General features: G+C 36.2%; 1 protein-coding gene across 2 annotated transcripts in view; it reads left to right on the forward strand.

The window, feature by feature from the left end:
* The window catches only part of arrdc1b (arrestin domain containing 1b), a 60,541-nt gene extending 49,965 nt beyond the window's left edge, over nucleotides 1–10,576 (forward strand). For both annotated transcript variants that reach the window (XM_043719983.2, XM_087998489.1), the window contains 5 exons: nucleotides 74–228; nucleotides 1,137–1,319; nucleotides 2,798–2,974; nucleotides 4,852–5,257; nucleotides 5,502–10,576. In XM_043719983.2, the coding sequence (XP_043575918.1) occupies nucleotides 74–228; nucleotides 1,137–1,319; nucleotides 2,798–2,974; nucleotides 4,852–5,257; nucleotides 5,502–5,566 (986 nt within the window). In that variant the 3' untranslated portion in view covers nucleotides 5,567–10,576. The remainder of the gene's footprint in view (nucleotides 1–73; nucleotides 229–1,136; nucleotides 1,320–2,797; nucleotides 2,975–4,851; nucleotides 5,258–5,501) is intronic.
* The last annotated feature ends 6,474 nt before the right edge of the window (nucleotides 10,577–17,050 follow it).

Below are 17,050 nucleotides of genomic sequence, written 5' to 3' on the forward strand. Positions count from 1 at the left end.
TATTGCAGTTACTTTGGAAAGGAATGCAAAGCATATGATTATTTAACTTGTGTAAAATTTTTCTGTTTCAAAGCAACTGCTCCCACCTCATTTGAAGGCCTTTTTGGGAAGATAAGCTATCGTGTCAAAGCTGCATTAGAAACTGCACGATTCTCGAAAGACTATAAAACTGAAAAGGTGTTTTACATTCTTAATCTGCTGAACCTGAATGATGTCAGTGATATTGAGGTAAGTTGTTTGCTTTGACATAAATTGCAACATTGAATTGCGTTTATTGCGTATGATAACAACATATGCTGACCTGAAGAACAATGTTTGCTTGCAATGAATGGTTCAAATCTGGAATCCGTTAACCTGCATGTGTTGAAGGCAGATTCAATCGTAACTCTTTGATGACTTGATGAGTTACTTTCACAGAGAGCCAGCATGGGACATGATGGGACAAGTGATCAGATCTTTTACTGTCCTGTAAGACTGCTCTTGCAATCAACTTAAAGTAGATTTGCTTTCGTAATTAATTTTTGCACAGTTGTAAGCTTCCTTATGAGCAGAGCTTGTACATATGGTTATAAAATGTAAAATTATGTTTGAATGAACTGTTGGAGTAAATTGAAATTGTTGCCTTTTAACACAAAGTACGCTAAAGTCTAGCTGATTACAATGCTGGAGCTCATGTCAATAAAACCTCATCTCACATTGATTCTTCTGTGGTCAACTTCTGCCAGACCTGCTGAGTATTTCCAGCAGTATTTGTTTGTATTCTCAATGCTACGCTGATTCTATTTACATAACAACATTTTTATTTTTAAGTTGAAGCTAGCTACACCAGCTTCACTGGGGCGTTTTTACCTGGAAGCATTTGGAGAACAAACAATTAAGGAATGGTCAAATTTGATCTCAAAATTGTGAAATGACTCACTGTACCACATAGTTCTCATTCATTTTGATAGCCAGGATATTTCTGCCATCTAGTAAATTCCACGATGTAAGTAATCTAATCTAAAAAACAACAAGCAAAGATTATATGAGCGTATCTTAATAAAGGCAGTCAAATGATCCCTTGGCAGTGAAATGCTTTGCAATTTCTTTTAACGATTGGTTTTCAAAATATTTTTTGTCCTTCATTGTCTTTGCAGCAGCCAAATGTGGTATCCATGACTAAGAAGTTTAGCTACCTGATTGTCAAGAGTGGAGTCGTGGCTTTAACTGTGAGCACTAATCTTAAAGGATACACTTCAGGGCAGATCATACAGCTTACGACAGCAATCCAGAACAAGTCTGGGAAGGATATGGGTACTGTTGTTGCCAGTCTCATTCAGGTAATGTTTAGATATATACATGCAGCATGAGCTTCTCCAAAGTTGAATTTTCACTCATGATAAGCTGAAGCAACACTACTGAAAATAACGCAACTACTCCATGCATTTGAGATTGCTTGCATTAATGAAAAATGGCTCTGTGCAAAAGCCTAATATCTGGAATTTAAAGTCACAAACTATGTTGTTTATTATTCATGAATATAATTGTTTTATAGCTGTTTAATCATGTGTCAACGCTATATTGAAGAAGACCTGGATTGTTTATTAAGTGTCTCATCTTTTAGAATGACCTTGTTAGTTTCAGTTCTTTCATATGTAAATCCCAGAACTTTTTATGAAAGAACTCAAGTTAACATGGTCATTTCAAAAGATGAGAGGCTTAACAAATAATCTTTTTCAATATATAATTTCAGTTGCATCACACTGTGAACTTTTGCTATAAATTCTGTGTCTTACGATCTTATACTCCCCCATCACCTGATGAAGGGAGCAGCGCTCTGAAAGTTAGTGCTTCCAAATAAACCTGTTGGAAAAAAAACCCTGGTGATGTGTGATTTTTAACTTTGTACACTTAATCAAAATATTCATTCTTTCCTGCTCCTCTGCCCCAACCATAATTGAGTTTTGCTTTATTTCTGTTGGTCCTGTTCTGATGTTTGTCTGCCAACAGGTCTGGTTAAGAGGCAGTTCAAGTTTTAAGGAAGACCTTGGAAAAAGTTGTAAAATATTCACACTTGGAGGCAATGACCGTTATTCTCTAGAGTTTCCGGAAAATATTGAGAATGTCAGGTTGTAAGCAGTTACTCTGTCCATTTCATTCCAAGATAGAATAGAAATGTGATCTAAAGAATAGTTAAATAATTTCAATCTGAATACAAAGCCCATGTGATTTGTTGCCTTAGAGAATAACCTTGGAGGGGAAGTGTTTCTAAGATGCCCTGAAACTTCAGGTACAGTCTACCTATAATTAGGGAGCAGTTAGAAGTAAAAATTCCACAGTTGATGGGGCAAGAATATTTGCAGGAGCTTGGATTAAAAAGGCAACATTTGTGAGGATTTCAGTTGAGATGGAGGATGCATTGAACTTGTGCTAAAGGGAGAATAGCCAGGAAAGTCCTCAATGAATCACCATTTTGCAGTTGAAAGTTAACAGGCTGTGAAACAAAAGGGACGAAATAAACCTTCTGGATTTGAGAATCACTTTGAGTGGATCCAGGAAAATTTTGAGACTGTATGAAGAACACTACTGTAGAAGTGAGTTTCCTTCGTTAAAAGCTAAAGAAAAATTTCTGATCTTTTAGTTGGGAGTACAGGTTACCTACAAAATAACATATAACTATTTTGGCCTGGTGGTTACATTTAAAGGTAAAAAATGTGAAAATCTGTCACTCTTTCAGCTGTCAATTGGCAATTCAACTTTTTAAGAAGTTGATCCATCTCTAAGGGGTTTGTAATATTGTTTTGACATTTTATTACAGAAAGTTACCTATAAATCAAAGCGTTTAATCTATGACTTGCGGACAATTGCAGAGGTTGAAGGGTCAGGGGTAAAATCATGGAAACATGCGGAATGGAAGGAGCAGATCATCGTACCAGCCTTACCTCAGTCATCTCTACATGGTTGCAACTTAATACAAATAGATTATTTCATTCAGGTGAGAATGATAATTAAGTATCTGTAAATTAGAAAATGATATAGGACGGAAAAGTTTGTCTACCTAAGAGCTTTTCCTTTGTGCCTGCAAACAAAATATTGCAATCTTCAAACGTTTATCAGTCGGCTTTGGCAATAGCTGCTGAAACACAATATTGTAACTTGTGGTGGGTTCGAGCTTTGGCGTGCTACAAAAATTGACGTTTACATGACATCTTTAATGTAGTAAAACATCTCATTGCACTTCATGAAAATGAAGCAGGCTAAATTGACATCACGCCAGTGGGGGAAGCAATTGGACAGATACTTGATCAAAGAGTAAGGTTTTAAACTGTGACTTGGGCCAGGTAAGTAAAGAAGCAGTGAGTTTTGGGGAGGAAATTGAAGCTTATAGTCGAGATAATGTTATGAACTAGGCCAAACCCCCTCAAAACGTTTTAAGAAGGTAGCCCTGTCCTAACTTTTCAAGTTGATTTAAGCTGATGTAAGGTGAATTATCCAGGAGTGTTACAGCTGGTCAAACCACTGTTTTAAACAAAACAATTTATTTACACACGAACAAAAGAAAATTGAATGTAGAATAACATAACTATTTGAAAACTCAACAGGTATGAAATCACAACTTAACCAAGAGCTGTTCAGATTTCCTGCAACATCCTATTACAAACCCCTTGGCAAAAAGGTAAATTCAAACACAGGTTCTTACAATAGAGAGATTGCAGAGAGAGAATCGGCCAGAAAACCTCTGTTGAATCAGGGAACCTTCTCCCCCAGCAGCTTGCTAAAACCAAACCAGAAAAGAACCCTGAACTGGGAGAACTGGCCACTTCCCTTTCATTGTATGAGTGTTTTAAACAAAAATTTAAAAGCCTTTTCAAGTAGAAATTTTCAGACTAATCGGAACCTCTGCCTTTACAATCCCTCTTGGGGGGGGGGGGGGGAAACTAAGGACACCATAACCTTGCTAAAGGTGCAGCACTGTCACAACAGCTGAAGACAAGGCCAGCTTGTCTGAAGTGAAGGTGAGGGCTACAATAGAAATCAATTAGAGGAGGACTGCATCTTATAGGGATCAAGAGAAGAACTTCTAAATTATGACTTTGAACTGTGTGCAATGCGTGTTCTTTTTTCCAAGTATTACTTTCTCCCCAATTAAGTGTTACTCATTCTGAGCATTAACAGCTGTTCCCCAAGTGCTTACATTTGTCCTGTCAGCAGCTATTACCTATCCTTCCGTTCTCCTGTACTCAAGCTAGTCAGTAGTCTCTGTCTGAACTAGGACCATTCAGTCTCCTAGATTAATATAAACTTGATTCTTCCACCCCTAAACAGCTTATCCTCCAGTTTTGTGGTGCCATAAAACATTCAATAGAGTGTTATGAAAACCAGCAATTATGATGAATGATGGAGTACCTTTACATAAGAGAAACCCTGACTTGTCTAACCTCATTGTTGAGTGAGGCAGCATTGTTTAGTATGCACCTTCACAGTAGATTATATCAGTCTGGAATGCCACTCCTTTCAAAACCATAAGCTCCATAGTTCTCGTTTTTCCCTCCTCTTCTGATGCAGTTCTGCAGACATTCACAGCTTTTTGTTAAGTTCAATACTTCTAAAACTATGCAGTGACTATTGGACTTAATCGTGATGGGCCCTGAGTCTCATTTGACTGCCTGTTCAACACAAACCAGGAAATAAATGTAGTATTTTATTGCCTCGAACTTAGTTTTACATCAGGAAGTAGTATGTTGCCGACTAGGGGACTTTTAGATGTTTAACTACTTTTAGAATTCTAATATCATACAATGAGACTTTCAACTTTGCAATGATTGTGGAAAATCAGAAATAAAGTGAGAGCACTTTTTTTGTGTTTAACAGGTTTCTATCCGATCGCCAGAGATTTTAGTCAGCTTACCGATTTATATTGGAAATATTGCTGTGAACAGTCCACCGCTGACTCCATCCAGGCAATCTCAAGCTGTTCAACCCACAGTAATCCCCACAGCTCCTCCAGCTGAAGATATTGGGGCTACTGGTTATCAGCCCATGGATAATATAATTCTTCCAACCAAAAGCCACTCTCAGCAACAGACGTTATCACCTCATACTTACAGCCAAGCATCTGGCTTTGAAAGCAATACTCGTGAGCAGCTTCCTGGTCCCATGCTTTGTATTTCAACTGGTGCTACAGTCCCTTACTACGCAGATGGGCCTGTTGTTGCAGATCTTAGTGAAAATCCTCTGATTTTACCTCCTGAATATAGTTCATGGGCATATCCATATGGTAGGTTTTCTGATTTTATTATTCGTTCTAAAATATAGAGCTCTTTCAAGATTTATCTTTTCCTTTATATTTAAACTAGTAGCAATGTCTTAGTAGTAAATGCAACTCTGGCTACGGATGTCCTGCATTCCTATCTTATTTTCAAGGTTTCTAATGACTTGAAAAAAAAACAATTAAAGAGTTTTGCTCAGCAAAGACATGGCAACTGTTTGCACATTGTGACTGTTGTTTTGTCTTTTAATAGATCCTCCCCCAACATATGAAGAGAGTTGCAGCAGTGCTAACTCCAGCATGAGTGCAGGACAGTAATGTGCTACAGAAGAGATAGTGCTGTTGATGTGCTGAAATGCCTTTTAGTTACATTTTACTGGAAAACAACTTTGCAATGCAGCACTGCAAATGTGTTCTGAGATTGAAGAAGCTGAAAAGTCATTATCGAAATGCATTATCAAGGACCACAGATACTTCTACAGCTTGGAATGCTCTGCACAAACTACCTATTTACTGCGCCCATGCTGGACTGTAAATCTGTGTTTACTCTTTTTATTGATCCTTGCTTTTGGGACGCCGAATACTGAAGGACATGGATGTAAATGTTAATGCCTCCAGCTGTGTGCATATAAATAATGCAGGTCTACTCTTGTTAAACAGCTTCACCTTAAACTGTGAATTGAAAGACTTTCTGCAATCTCATTTCTGTGGAGCAAGCTGCAAGCTTTAAAGTACTTTTGAGCCTTAAGAACCAAGGTGTCGTGATAACATTCCTTAATGGTTGCTCAGATAGAGGTCCCATTTGAAGTGGTCTTTTTGCAGTAGAAAGTCAATCTCAATTGTAATCAAGTTGAGGCTACTTCAGTACATTTTGTACTTAGCTGTGTATTCGTTACATGGATCACAGGCCAGGTTTGAGTATGCTGACCTTTTTAAAGAATTGATGCTAAGCAGAATGGTTTAGGGATCCTTTCACTTTGATTTGCACACCTTTCTTATAATTTGTTTCATGAGAGAGATGTCTATATATACAGTATTTATAAATGTTAGTATGTTTTGGAAAGTTGTGGCATGCTCTTTGAGCTAGCACATGAAAATGGCAAGTTTGAAATCCTGTATGATTTCACATTTACAACTTGAGCCTTATTAAAATCAGGTCAAAGCAAATTACTCACTAAACATAATGCAATTTTCTACTACTGTATTCAATAACATTCAGGATTAAAGTTTTATGTGCAGAGTTTAGAGGTGCTGAATAACTTTGCCTAACCTCTAAGCACAGGTTTAGTATGGGAGGATATTTGAATGACAGACTAATTGGGTTTTACAATGAAAGTAGATGGTTTCTCGGGAATTGCAGTGGTCTAAAGTATTAAATACTGAAAAAATTGAAATTACATATGGCTGAGAATCCTACTAACAAATGTTTCATGTTAAGATATGAAGGCTGGTTTTGCATGTTAACTCTAAATTAATGCAACTCTTATCAAAATTCTTGCTGGGCCTATGTGCTGCAATGCTGCCAGAAGTGCTGGCTGCAGGCTGTTTTTCTTGCTGTGAGCAAGAACTTCCACCTGTACTCGGGATAACTTGTTTACAAAAGCATTTTGATTTATGAGGGAATAGATGTGGCATACGCAAGGGATGAAGCTTAACTGATAAGCCTTTTAGAAGTTCTGAACACACTCTTATTTTGCAGGAAAGGTGGATAAAAGTAGGTAATGAACTGAATCTGAAATATTTAATTGTCCACCACCTTGTTGCCCTTTTAGCTTAAATCCAGTTTAACTACATCTCTAGGTCCTTTTTTTAAAAAAAAGAGGCAAAATTCATCAAGACTGTGCTTTTTATTAATGTCCAATTGACTCTTGATGCTAGTGGTCAAGCTAGCTGTTATACTGCTGCTATTCGTGTGGAATTTTAATTTTATTATGGGAATAGTTTTATTCAAACAGGTTTATTCATTGAAGTATATTTTCATTTGGAAAGGTAAAGTGAGACTGGAACAAAACTTAAATTAATTTGCTTACATTTTGTACTAACAGTATAGGAATGAAGGGAATCGTCATTTTTGAGTTTTTATTGTGCTGCCCATAAATTCCAACCTTGACCATGTTATTTCAAATATTTTGTTCCATTATATGTATAAGTAATAACTTGTATGGAAAAATAGTCTAACACGGAGTGCCAGCTGACTAAAGACATTTTTCCATGGATCACTTGGAAGTTTGCATAGCATTTTGAATTCCATGGAAATTACTGAAATCTGTAGAACAATTTTACCTACCGATTCTGCATCTCCACAGTGATTAGCTAATATATATAGTGAAAGCCTTTAATATACTAACAATGGTCTCAACATTTAATGAAATCAATTAATGTTTTAAAGATCAGCTTTTTAAAATACTTTAGGACTTTGACAGTATTTCACAAGATACATCGACTGCTATTTTGTGAATTATTAAGCACATCTTGTATATTGCACTGATAAGGGCATCACAGCTTGATTTAAAACAACAAACATTCTTTTGGGCATTATCCAAATGAATATACAGGTATTCCAGTGCGCCATGTCATTTGAGCGCTCAAGTGATTTAGAGCAATAGCTCACAAGCATATGTTCCATAAGAAAGGAAAACTTATTGTCTGTGGATTATGCAGCAAAGTTTAATGTACTTTCTGTCATCGAGATATCAAGCAACAGTGGCTGATGCTTGAATGAACATCAACTTGGCTGAATCTGATTTGGGATAGTGCACACAGTGAGAGACCCATGAGGAAATAAAGGGAGGGTTTTTTCTCCTCTGTATTGGTATGAATCTAATGAACTAATGTCGTTGGCCATTTAACGGATGCAGTTGTGTGTTTTATTTTTGTGATGGAGCAATAGTTGTCTGGTAACTTTCTACTCTGCTGATCTAATAGAATTGCAAAACAGTAGGTTTAGTTTTTTTAATGCATATTTTATTAGAAAATCTCAGGGCTTGAATATCTAAGTGTAAACTATAGCAAATGAAATATGCAGAATTCCACTTGCCCTGCTCTTATCTAGCTGAAGGAACTAAATGCTTTCTATGACTAAACTATTCTAGGCATATGTTTGAGTACGTGGTTTGAAGGCTCGAGGAAAAATAAATGTCACATTACTAAATAAAGCTAACTTTGAAAGCTTTGTCATTTTAAATTGAAATATTAATGCATTTATCTCGGAAGACCAAAGTTACTCAAATGTTAGTGCTTAGACTTTTTCTCATCAATCTAGTCATTATTGAACATGGAGACAAAATGTGAACTAATCTTCAAAGTAATGAAGTATGTTCAATTGGATTTAAAATAATTGTCCAAAATACATTGAGTATTATATATTGCAGCAAAGAGTGAGAGAAGTTGAGATGATTCTGCAGCGTGAAAGAATAGATTCTTTTCAGGATCCAAATAAGATCTTAGCAAGGTTGGGGCGTTTCCTCAATTGGAGAATGGCTAATCATCCTCTTTCATCCATTGAAAGTAATTCTGTGTGCCTGTTTTGCAATTTGGTGTTCTGTCCTGGAAAGCTATTGTGCTCTCATACTGAAGTGGAAAATAGTCCTTAACTGTATAAATACTGTTTTCCTCTTTTGGCATGATCTTCAGCTACAGGATGGTGTGTGCATTCATTCCATTGCCTTCAGCTTGCCAGCTCCCTCAATATTTTGAATTGAAAATAATATCCTACATGAAGGATGGGAATGAAGTAACTGAGGATGATGAATTTCACAGCTAGAAAGACTAAGACACTTTGTCGTGCTAAAAGATTGTTGAAATTTGCACCAGCCATTTTAAAAGGGAGAAAGTTGAATTCTGTAACTCCAATGTTTTACTGCTGTCCAGTATCTTAGAATATTGTTTAAAGTTGTAACTTATTACTGATGTTGTGCCTTTTTGTAGAACTTGGGACGTTAAAAGTTAATATTACAATTTAACAGGAGCATTCCCCTCGTGCTCATGCTGCTTGATTAACAACTACAAATCAGTAAGAATTCTAATGTACAACTTGTAAAAATATCATCTTATTCTGCGTTTTTGGCATTGTTAGAACTAGAGAGAATTTCTGCTTTGTCCAGTATCTTCACTCCTGTTACAATATTAACTTTGAGGACCCTCAATCATGAATTTTAAACTTATTTAATTAAGTCTTATTATTTGTTGTCTTATGCACTGGAGGAAGTTTTCTTGCCTTACCAATATAGTGTAGCCTGATTCTACTTACACATTTCTTAAATCATGCAATTGTTTTATTTCCCTACTCCATTTAAAGCATGTAGTTACTAACCAAGCCTATGATATATATCTAACTGAAATAAGCAAGCATTTGCCTTTTCCGAAGTTAGTTAGTACTGAATTTAGGTTTTGAAATAGACATTTGCTTGGAAAAGTGCATTTCCTTGGAAATAGAAGAAACAAAATGTTATGCCAAAAATGTTTGTGCCTCATTAACAGCACCAGTATTTTGATTGGCGATTATCCTGATAGTCATTTGAGACAGAAAATTGCTTCGAAGTATTGGTGTGAATCAAATTACCAAAAATTATATTTTTAAAACTGTTTAACATGCTATGGTTTGTATAGAATTGCATTTCCTATGTTTTTCTGTGCTTTGTGATTTGGTGTTCTTTAAGGTCCTTAAGAGCATCCTATGCTGAGGATTTTGGATTTTAGTACCAAATTTCATATCAAAAAGAATTTTGATTACTTCACTAATCTTGGTATATAAGAACCTTTTCATTGCCTGTCATTTTAATGTAAAAATACTGTCCTTCCACACTTCGGATAAGCATAGGTATCGAAACCTGAATTGGATTGTTATTTGCATCTCTCTTTCAGCTTGCTGCCAAAGCGTTGTATTTTTCCATTAGTTATCCAATAAAATTTTATTGAATTTTTCTCCTCTTCCTTTCTATCCTACGATAACCAGGCATTTCATTTTTCACAATTCATGAATCACTGTATTAAGAGGTAGGGCAGCATCTGGCAAGGCTTAACTTGTTTGGAAAATGTGATAAATCCCTCAGTACTCTTAAGTGCTTAGTACTATTTGTTCTGAAAACAAATATTGAAAATTAATCTTTTCAACTGTGCATTTTAATAGTTCAGTTGTATTAAACATGTATAACAGTTATGCTGTATTTAGACAGAAAATTGTTTTAAACAGATGCAGACTATTGGTTTGTAGCTTTATGACTACTTTAACATTTTTCACATAGAAATTACTCTTCTTCTGAATATTTCATAGAATACATTGAAGTTAATTTCCCAAATATTTTTGTAATAAACTTTGATTTATTGTTGCACCTTATTGTTTCACATTTTAATGTAATTATTTGAAAATGTAAATTGAGTAGTCAAGCAACATATTAATAAAACTTTCCTTGAAAGAAATGTTGCTGTTTTTGTGAAATTTTGCACAGAGAATGTAGTGTTAACACTTGGATAAAAGCACAGGAATGTTCAGAAGTCAAAACTAACATTTTGGTTCATCATGCCAGCCTCTGGTTTATTTCCCTTTGATCATACTGAAAGATGGTATATATTTCAGTATTCTAAAGAATGATAATGTTGTAGAAACTTGTTCTAGAATCTCTTCCTTGAAGTTTAACTAACTAAATTTAACACTAGAAGCAAAACTGAACAGAATTACTTGTCAGAAGTTTCATTTGGTTCTGTTCGCTCAAACTTTTAATTTGTCGATGGCAAACTATTACCAGGCAAAGATCAACACTAATATTCAAATCCAAGTAGAATAATTGCTGGCTTTGAAGAATAATGAAACTAAACAGTTATCCTTTGACAGCAAACTTTGTTTTAACTGGTGCTGTCAATAAATCGGCATAATTATGTATCTCAAATGCATTGAACTCTACTGTTAGTTTGTCCAATCATTATAGTTTTTCAATTTATTTACCTCGACAAAAACATGCTTAAATTGAATGGCCACGCTAAATATCAACAGTTCATTCAATTTCACGTTAATTTCTTGTCAACCATAGTGATTTCCATAATTTCGGTTTAGTCAGTTGACTCTGCCGGTAATTTTTTTTTTATTTGAGGTGAAGTTAACTTATTTGAGATGTATGCTGTGGATAAAGTATAACAATAATGTGTGTACTCCTGTGTTTCTATTAGTTCATGTTTTTACATTATGTGGACTTCTTGATTATCCAGACTATTTAAACAACTTGCACACTTCTGGTCCCATAGATAAGTAATAAAAAGTTTGTTATACATGCAAATAAATCATTTGGAACCTGAGCTTTTGTTATAGCTTTATTATATAGTACTGTAATTGTAATTTCCCCCTACACAAGTACACAATCTTTGGCCACAGTAACAACAGTCCAGGCAGATGCCTTGCATTAATTTTCAGTTTACCTCTATTTGAAATAAGCATGGCGTTTGCTAGGTTCTCTGGCAATTAGGTTAGAGCTTCCTGCTCTCAATAAACTCAGGAGTACAGAAGAGGCTGCACCCCTTCTCTTGGCCTAAATTTTAATTCCCAACAGTAGAGAATTTAGAAATTTGGTATTTGCAGTTTTTAAGTACATTTTTAAATATTTATAATTTACAAATGGCAGATGGTACATGAAACCTTGCATGTTGATATTCCTACCAATATTTTTTCTACATTTGACTAATGTTTGCAAATGTTTCCTTTGTGTTCTTTCACAGAGAAACACCACTAAGTTCCATTTTGTGTCAGATCCTTTGATATCTTTTGGCGATTAACTCTTATTTTCATTTCATTAAATTTTTAAAATTTCTATTGTTTTAAAATCTAATAAGAATCCTAAATTCCTGAAATAGCGTACAGTTCAGTTTCTTTTTGGAGCATTATTCTTGAGTTTGGGTATAAAATTTGATCATCTGCTTCCTAAGATCTATTTATTAATTTTGCTAAAAATTTCAATTTTGTTCCTTGACTGTGCGTTGTACTAAAGTAACTTGAAGCAATGAAATGAAAAGACTTACAATGCTAATACTCTGTATGGTGCTTTGACATCCACAGTCTGAAAGTAGGTGGAATTTTCAGAAGGTACTGTTTTCTATCCTGGAGATGAACTGCTTTGTATATTTGGAAAGCACCTCGCAGGCTTCCATTCTGGGTATTGGCATGGGACAAACCAAGAGCCTGTATGGACAAACTTTGAGCATCATTTCAACGTTTGCTTGGGCTGTTGAAAATGGAGCTGTCTTTTGTTTAATCACATCCTTGCCCTGATAGTTTGAGTGTATGCATTTGTAACTATAATGTCTCATTATTTCTAATATTGCTTAAATTTCTTTTTAACGTTCTTTGTTTTCTAGGAAACATTTTTAAATTTATGTTTGGGAAGGCAATGCAATAGAGAATTGAGAGACTGCAACTGCGTGATTGAAGAACTTTGACTGTAAAGATATTGGGCTCTGCAGTTTTTCAAAGTAGTGACTGGTGGATAGTTGCAATAAGCAAGCTAGCTAGAAGAACGATGGAGAAATTGTTACCTCAGTAGTGAAGTGTCTAAAATACGATAAACTTTGCAGAATGCAACAAAACAGTAACGGTAAAAGAGCAGGTGTTGGAGGCAAAACTGAATAAAAGTTCAGTATCTCCCAACTGCATTGGCAGTCGGGGAGTTTGAAAGCATCAAGGCTAATTGATTTTTAACACTAAGCTGCAGCAAAGTTAGGTTCAATCAATTTTCAATTAATGTAGTTTACTTTCTGTAGATTGAAGGCAATAATAGAGTTAACTTGTGTGGAAGTTGGTTTTGATTCCAAATTGTATCACAGAGTTGGAAAGAGAAGGCCAGGGTTGAATCCCTGAACAATGCCAGGGGTGGCTATGTAGGCACAGGCTATGTAATATCTGCTCTAAGAGGAATCAGGAGAGAAAATTGCAGAAGAGTTACCTCAGGAGCATGGAATAGTCAACAATGTTGAAAGTATTGGAGAGATGAGGACTGGCTTTTTCACATGGGTTAATACTTGTGATTTTGACGAGTGCACCTCCATAATTTATGTGACCAAAGCAAATTGTGGAAGCAAGAACTGACTGGATTGTTGCGAAGCACCTCGGAATGATTTTGTCGTTGGTAATGAACAAATAGTATTAAATATTTATTATGTTTGTACTTGACCATAGACAATTTGTGGATCTGTGGAGGAACAAAACGCAGTAATTGGCCCAGTCATTTCAGCACAATGCCCTTCAAAGATAATCGAGAACCTGTGTGAATAGGCTAACAACAGCATGTGTTCATTACCTTGAAAAATCCTAACAAGATGTGCAAAATTTAAAACAAGAAATATAAGTTTGAATATTTAATTCAATGTAAAGTTGTGTCAAAGAACATGAAAACCAGTTGAAAGAAAGGAAAAAATAGAATTGAGATAAAATGAAAACAAAATCTTAAGTCAGACAGTGGATGGGTTAGGTGGTTGCACTTCAAATTGGTTCAAGTTTGTGTCTTCCAAACAGGAAGGATCTTAATAAAATGGTTTGTATAAATATGCTTCCTTTTCATCAAATACTGGAGTAATGAAAATAAATTTTGAAGTTAAATCACTGCATTGCTTTCAGGTGTTTTCTGTCATGATTCCCCTTTACTCACTGGCAATTTTTCAATTATTTAGCTCCTCACATTTTGAAAACCTGATTGCAGTTGACATCTTTGTTAATTTGGTTAAATTTCTTAGAATCTTGCCAGCAAGACAAGGGAAGAACTGTCCAGCTATTCTGTAAGTTGAACATCTTTCCATACAAGATTCTGGTCATCACCAGTATAGATGTACTGTAGCGGACTGGTTCAAGGGAGTTTGTGGGAGATTCTGATGGAAAAGTGATTGCTGAAAGGATAAATCCTTTGACACATGGGCACATATCCCACAGGAAAAGGAGTAATGTGAACACCTATCAGGTGGAAGGAGAAGTTGGAGATGGTGTAGTGCATTTAAGGACCTACAGAATGGATATCCATCACCTTGGCTTCTAGATTACCTTTGAAGGGCATTGTGCTGAAATGACTGGGCCAATTACTGCGTTTTGTTCCTCCACAGATCCACAAATTGTCTATGGTCAAGTACAAACATAATAAATATTTAATACTATTTCATTGCCAACGGCAAAATCATTCCTACGTGCTTCGCAGAATGGATGACACCAGAGAGAGCTTGGACTGGGGTCAGAAGTGGAGCCTTGCTGCTCAATTCCACATTCAGACCGTGTAACCCAAGTTAAATCAGAAACTATTTCAATTTCTTATCCAAAGACAGCTGAAGTGCAATATTCTTGCATACATGCAAGTTAGGTGACAACTGTTGAGTTCAGTTCATTTTTGATAGCCATTTAAAAAATCTAGATGAACCAGTTTCTGCCTGACATTTAAATTTGATAAGCCACCTGCACCTATTTAAAGGTTTGGTCTTGTTTCATTGCATTTTTTATTCAAGACAAAGTGCCAAACAAATTACAGGTTTTCCTTGTTCACTTTTCTGGTAAAAATTTTACACAGTTTAGCATTTTAATCTTTGAAAATGAGAACTCTACTACCTGTATTTTCTCATGGAAGTGGTTCCATATTGTTAGTTATTTCTCCCACTTCTGTCATGATTTTTTGTTGTCACAAATACAAAGTATCACAATCACTTGGTCATGATCTCATTCAAGCACTGGACAATTCTCCCCATGAATTTCCCTGTTCCTTCCCCCCCCTCTAACCAGATAAGGTGTATCTTCAGGGGTTAGATTAGATGAGATTCTCTACAGTATGGAAACAGGCCTTTTGGCTCTGCAAGTCCACACCGACCCTCCGAAGAGTAACCCTCCCAGACCTATTCCCCATATTTACCCCTGACTAATGCACCTAACACTATGGGCAATTTAACATGGCCAATTCACCTGACCTGCACATCTTTGGACTGTGGGAAGAAACCAGAGCGTCCGTAGGAAACCCACGAGGACCTGAGAATGTGCAAACTCCACACAGTTGTCCAAGATGGCAATCGAACCCAGGTCCCTGGTGCTGAGGCAGCAGTGCTAACCACTGAATCACCGTGTTGCCCCAACCTCAGGGTTGCCATCTCTGATTGGATATTTTGTTAAGCATACGAGTTATCCTTTTACCTCTACCATTGGGTACCTAACATGTCTGCACGCATCCTTCCCAAACCAATTGCAAAGCAAAAAGACTGTTAATGGCTCAAATGATTTTTCATTCTCCCTCTATCCCCACCTTGAATGTTTTTCAAATTACCAAAACGTGTCAAATGAAAACTAGTATTATTTTAGATTTCTTTGATTTTTTTTCCCTTTTGAGTTAACAACATTGTTTTGGAGACACTGGAGGTTGCGAATCGCAAGAGGTTTGTCGATTCTTGGACTTGAGAATTTTTTTTATCTATGGTAAATTGCAAGCTGGACATTCCTCAGATTCATATGCAGCAAGAATCAATTGTAACAAAGTTAGGGCCAGTATTTAGACTAATATATATGGTGCATGATAGCTTTTGATTGGCACTGCTGTCTCACCGTGCTAGAGACTCTGGTTCAATTCCAGCCTTAGGTGACTGTGTAGAGCAGAGGTGGGGAACCTTTTCATGTTGGAAGGCCGCATTGTTAGTTGTAATCTAATAAGGCCGCATCTAAGAAACTTCAATTATATATTCAAAATTTGCATAATTTGTGAAAATCTTGATGCTACAGTGATCGGTTCCAAGTTATTAGTTCACTTCAAATGGAAAGCCACGTGCACTGTTGTCGTAAGTTGATGGACACTGGCGCCAACCAGCCTCTGGCGGTAGTGGCACCAGTCAGACGGGGAAGATAACATACGTTCTAGAGTCGCATTATAACCAAATTATGAGCATAGCAGGTGTCGAAATAGCCCTTATGACTTCCCAATTTTTAAAATTGTGGCGGTCAGTCTGTGAGGATTTAGTTGAATCTTCTTTTACTCTGGTATTTTAAATACATTCATTTTAAAATTAAAATAAAATAATAAAGGATGAAAAAAACATAAAAAATAAAAGATTTGTTCTGCAAAATTTGGATTCATTCAAAAGGCCACACGCAATGGCCTAGAAGGCCGCAGGTTCCCCACCCCTGGTGTAGAGTTTGCATGTTCTCATGTCTGTATGGATTTCTGCCAGGTGCTCTGGTTTCATCCCAAAGTCCAAAGATGTGCAGGTTAGGTGGATTGGCTATGCTAAATTGTCCTGTAGTATCCAGGTATATGAGGGCTAAGTAGATTAGCCATGATAAATATGGGTTATTGGTATAGGATAGGGAGCTAGATGCTCTTTGGAGGTGTGAACTTGATGGTCCAAATGGTCTCTTTCTATATGAGACAACAAGAATATTAAGTGTTCTACAGCTTTGGAGGTCAGAGGTGAGCAGGATAAATGGGTGTACAGGATGTGGCTCTAGAAGTTTGAATAGATTAGAATTGGAGTATTGGTGTGTTTTGGAGGATGGCCTTGGTTTTTGAGCAAACATCCAGTGTTGATTTATAAATCTCCTTTAATTACATTTTAAAAAGTTTTGTTTTTTAGGTTGGGACTTGTGTAGCTAATTAGAGCAGCCTTGTTAGCTTAAAGATAATTAAGCAGAACATGTTTTGAACTCTTGCAACATAATTTTAAAAGCCTACGGATCATGTTTAGAATAGCGCTGTCATCAAATATAAAATGAATCTCTATTCTCCTCTTGGAGTTTTCATCGTCAAAACTGTGTACATCATTATAGCTTTTACTATAATTGCATGACATTCACCACATTTGACATTTTTG

The sequence above is a fragment of the Chiloscyllium plagiosum genome, unplaced genomic scaffold (genome assembly GCF_037043375.1).
Source record: "Chiloscyllium plagiosum isolate Xiang-an unplaced genomic scaffold, Cpla_swu_hap1 HiC_scaffold_21, whole genome shotgun sequence".
Lineage (NCBI taxonomy): Eukaryota > Metazoa > Chordata > Chondrichthyes > Orectolobiformes > Hemiscylliidae > Chiloscyllium > Chiloscyllium plagiosum.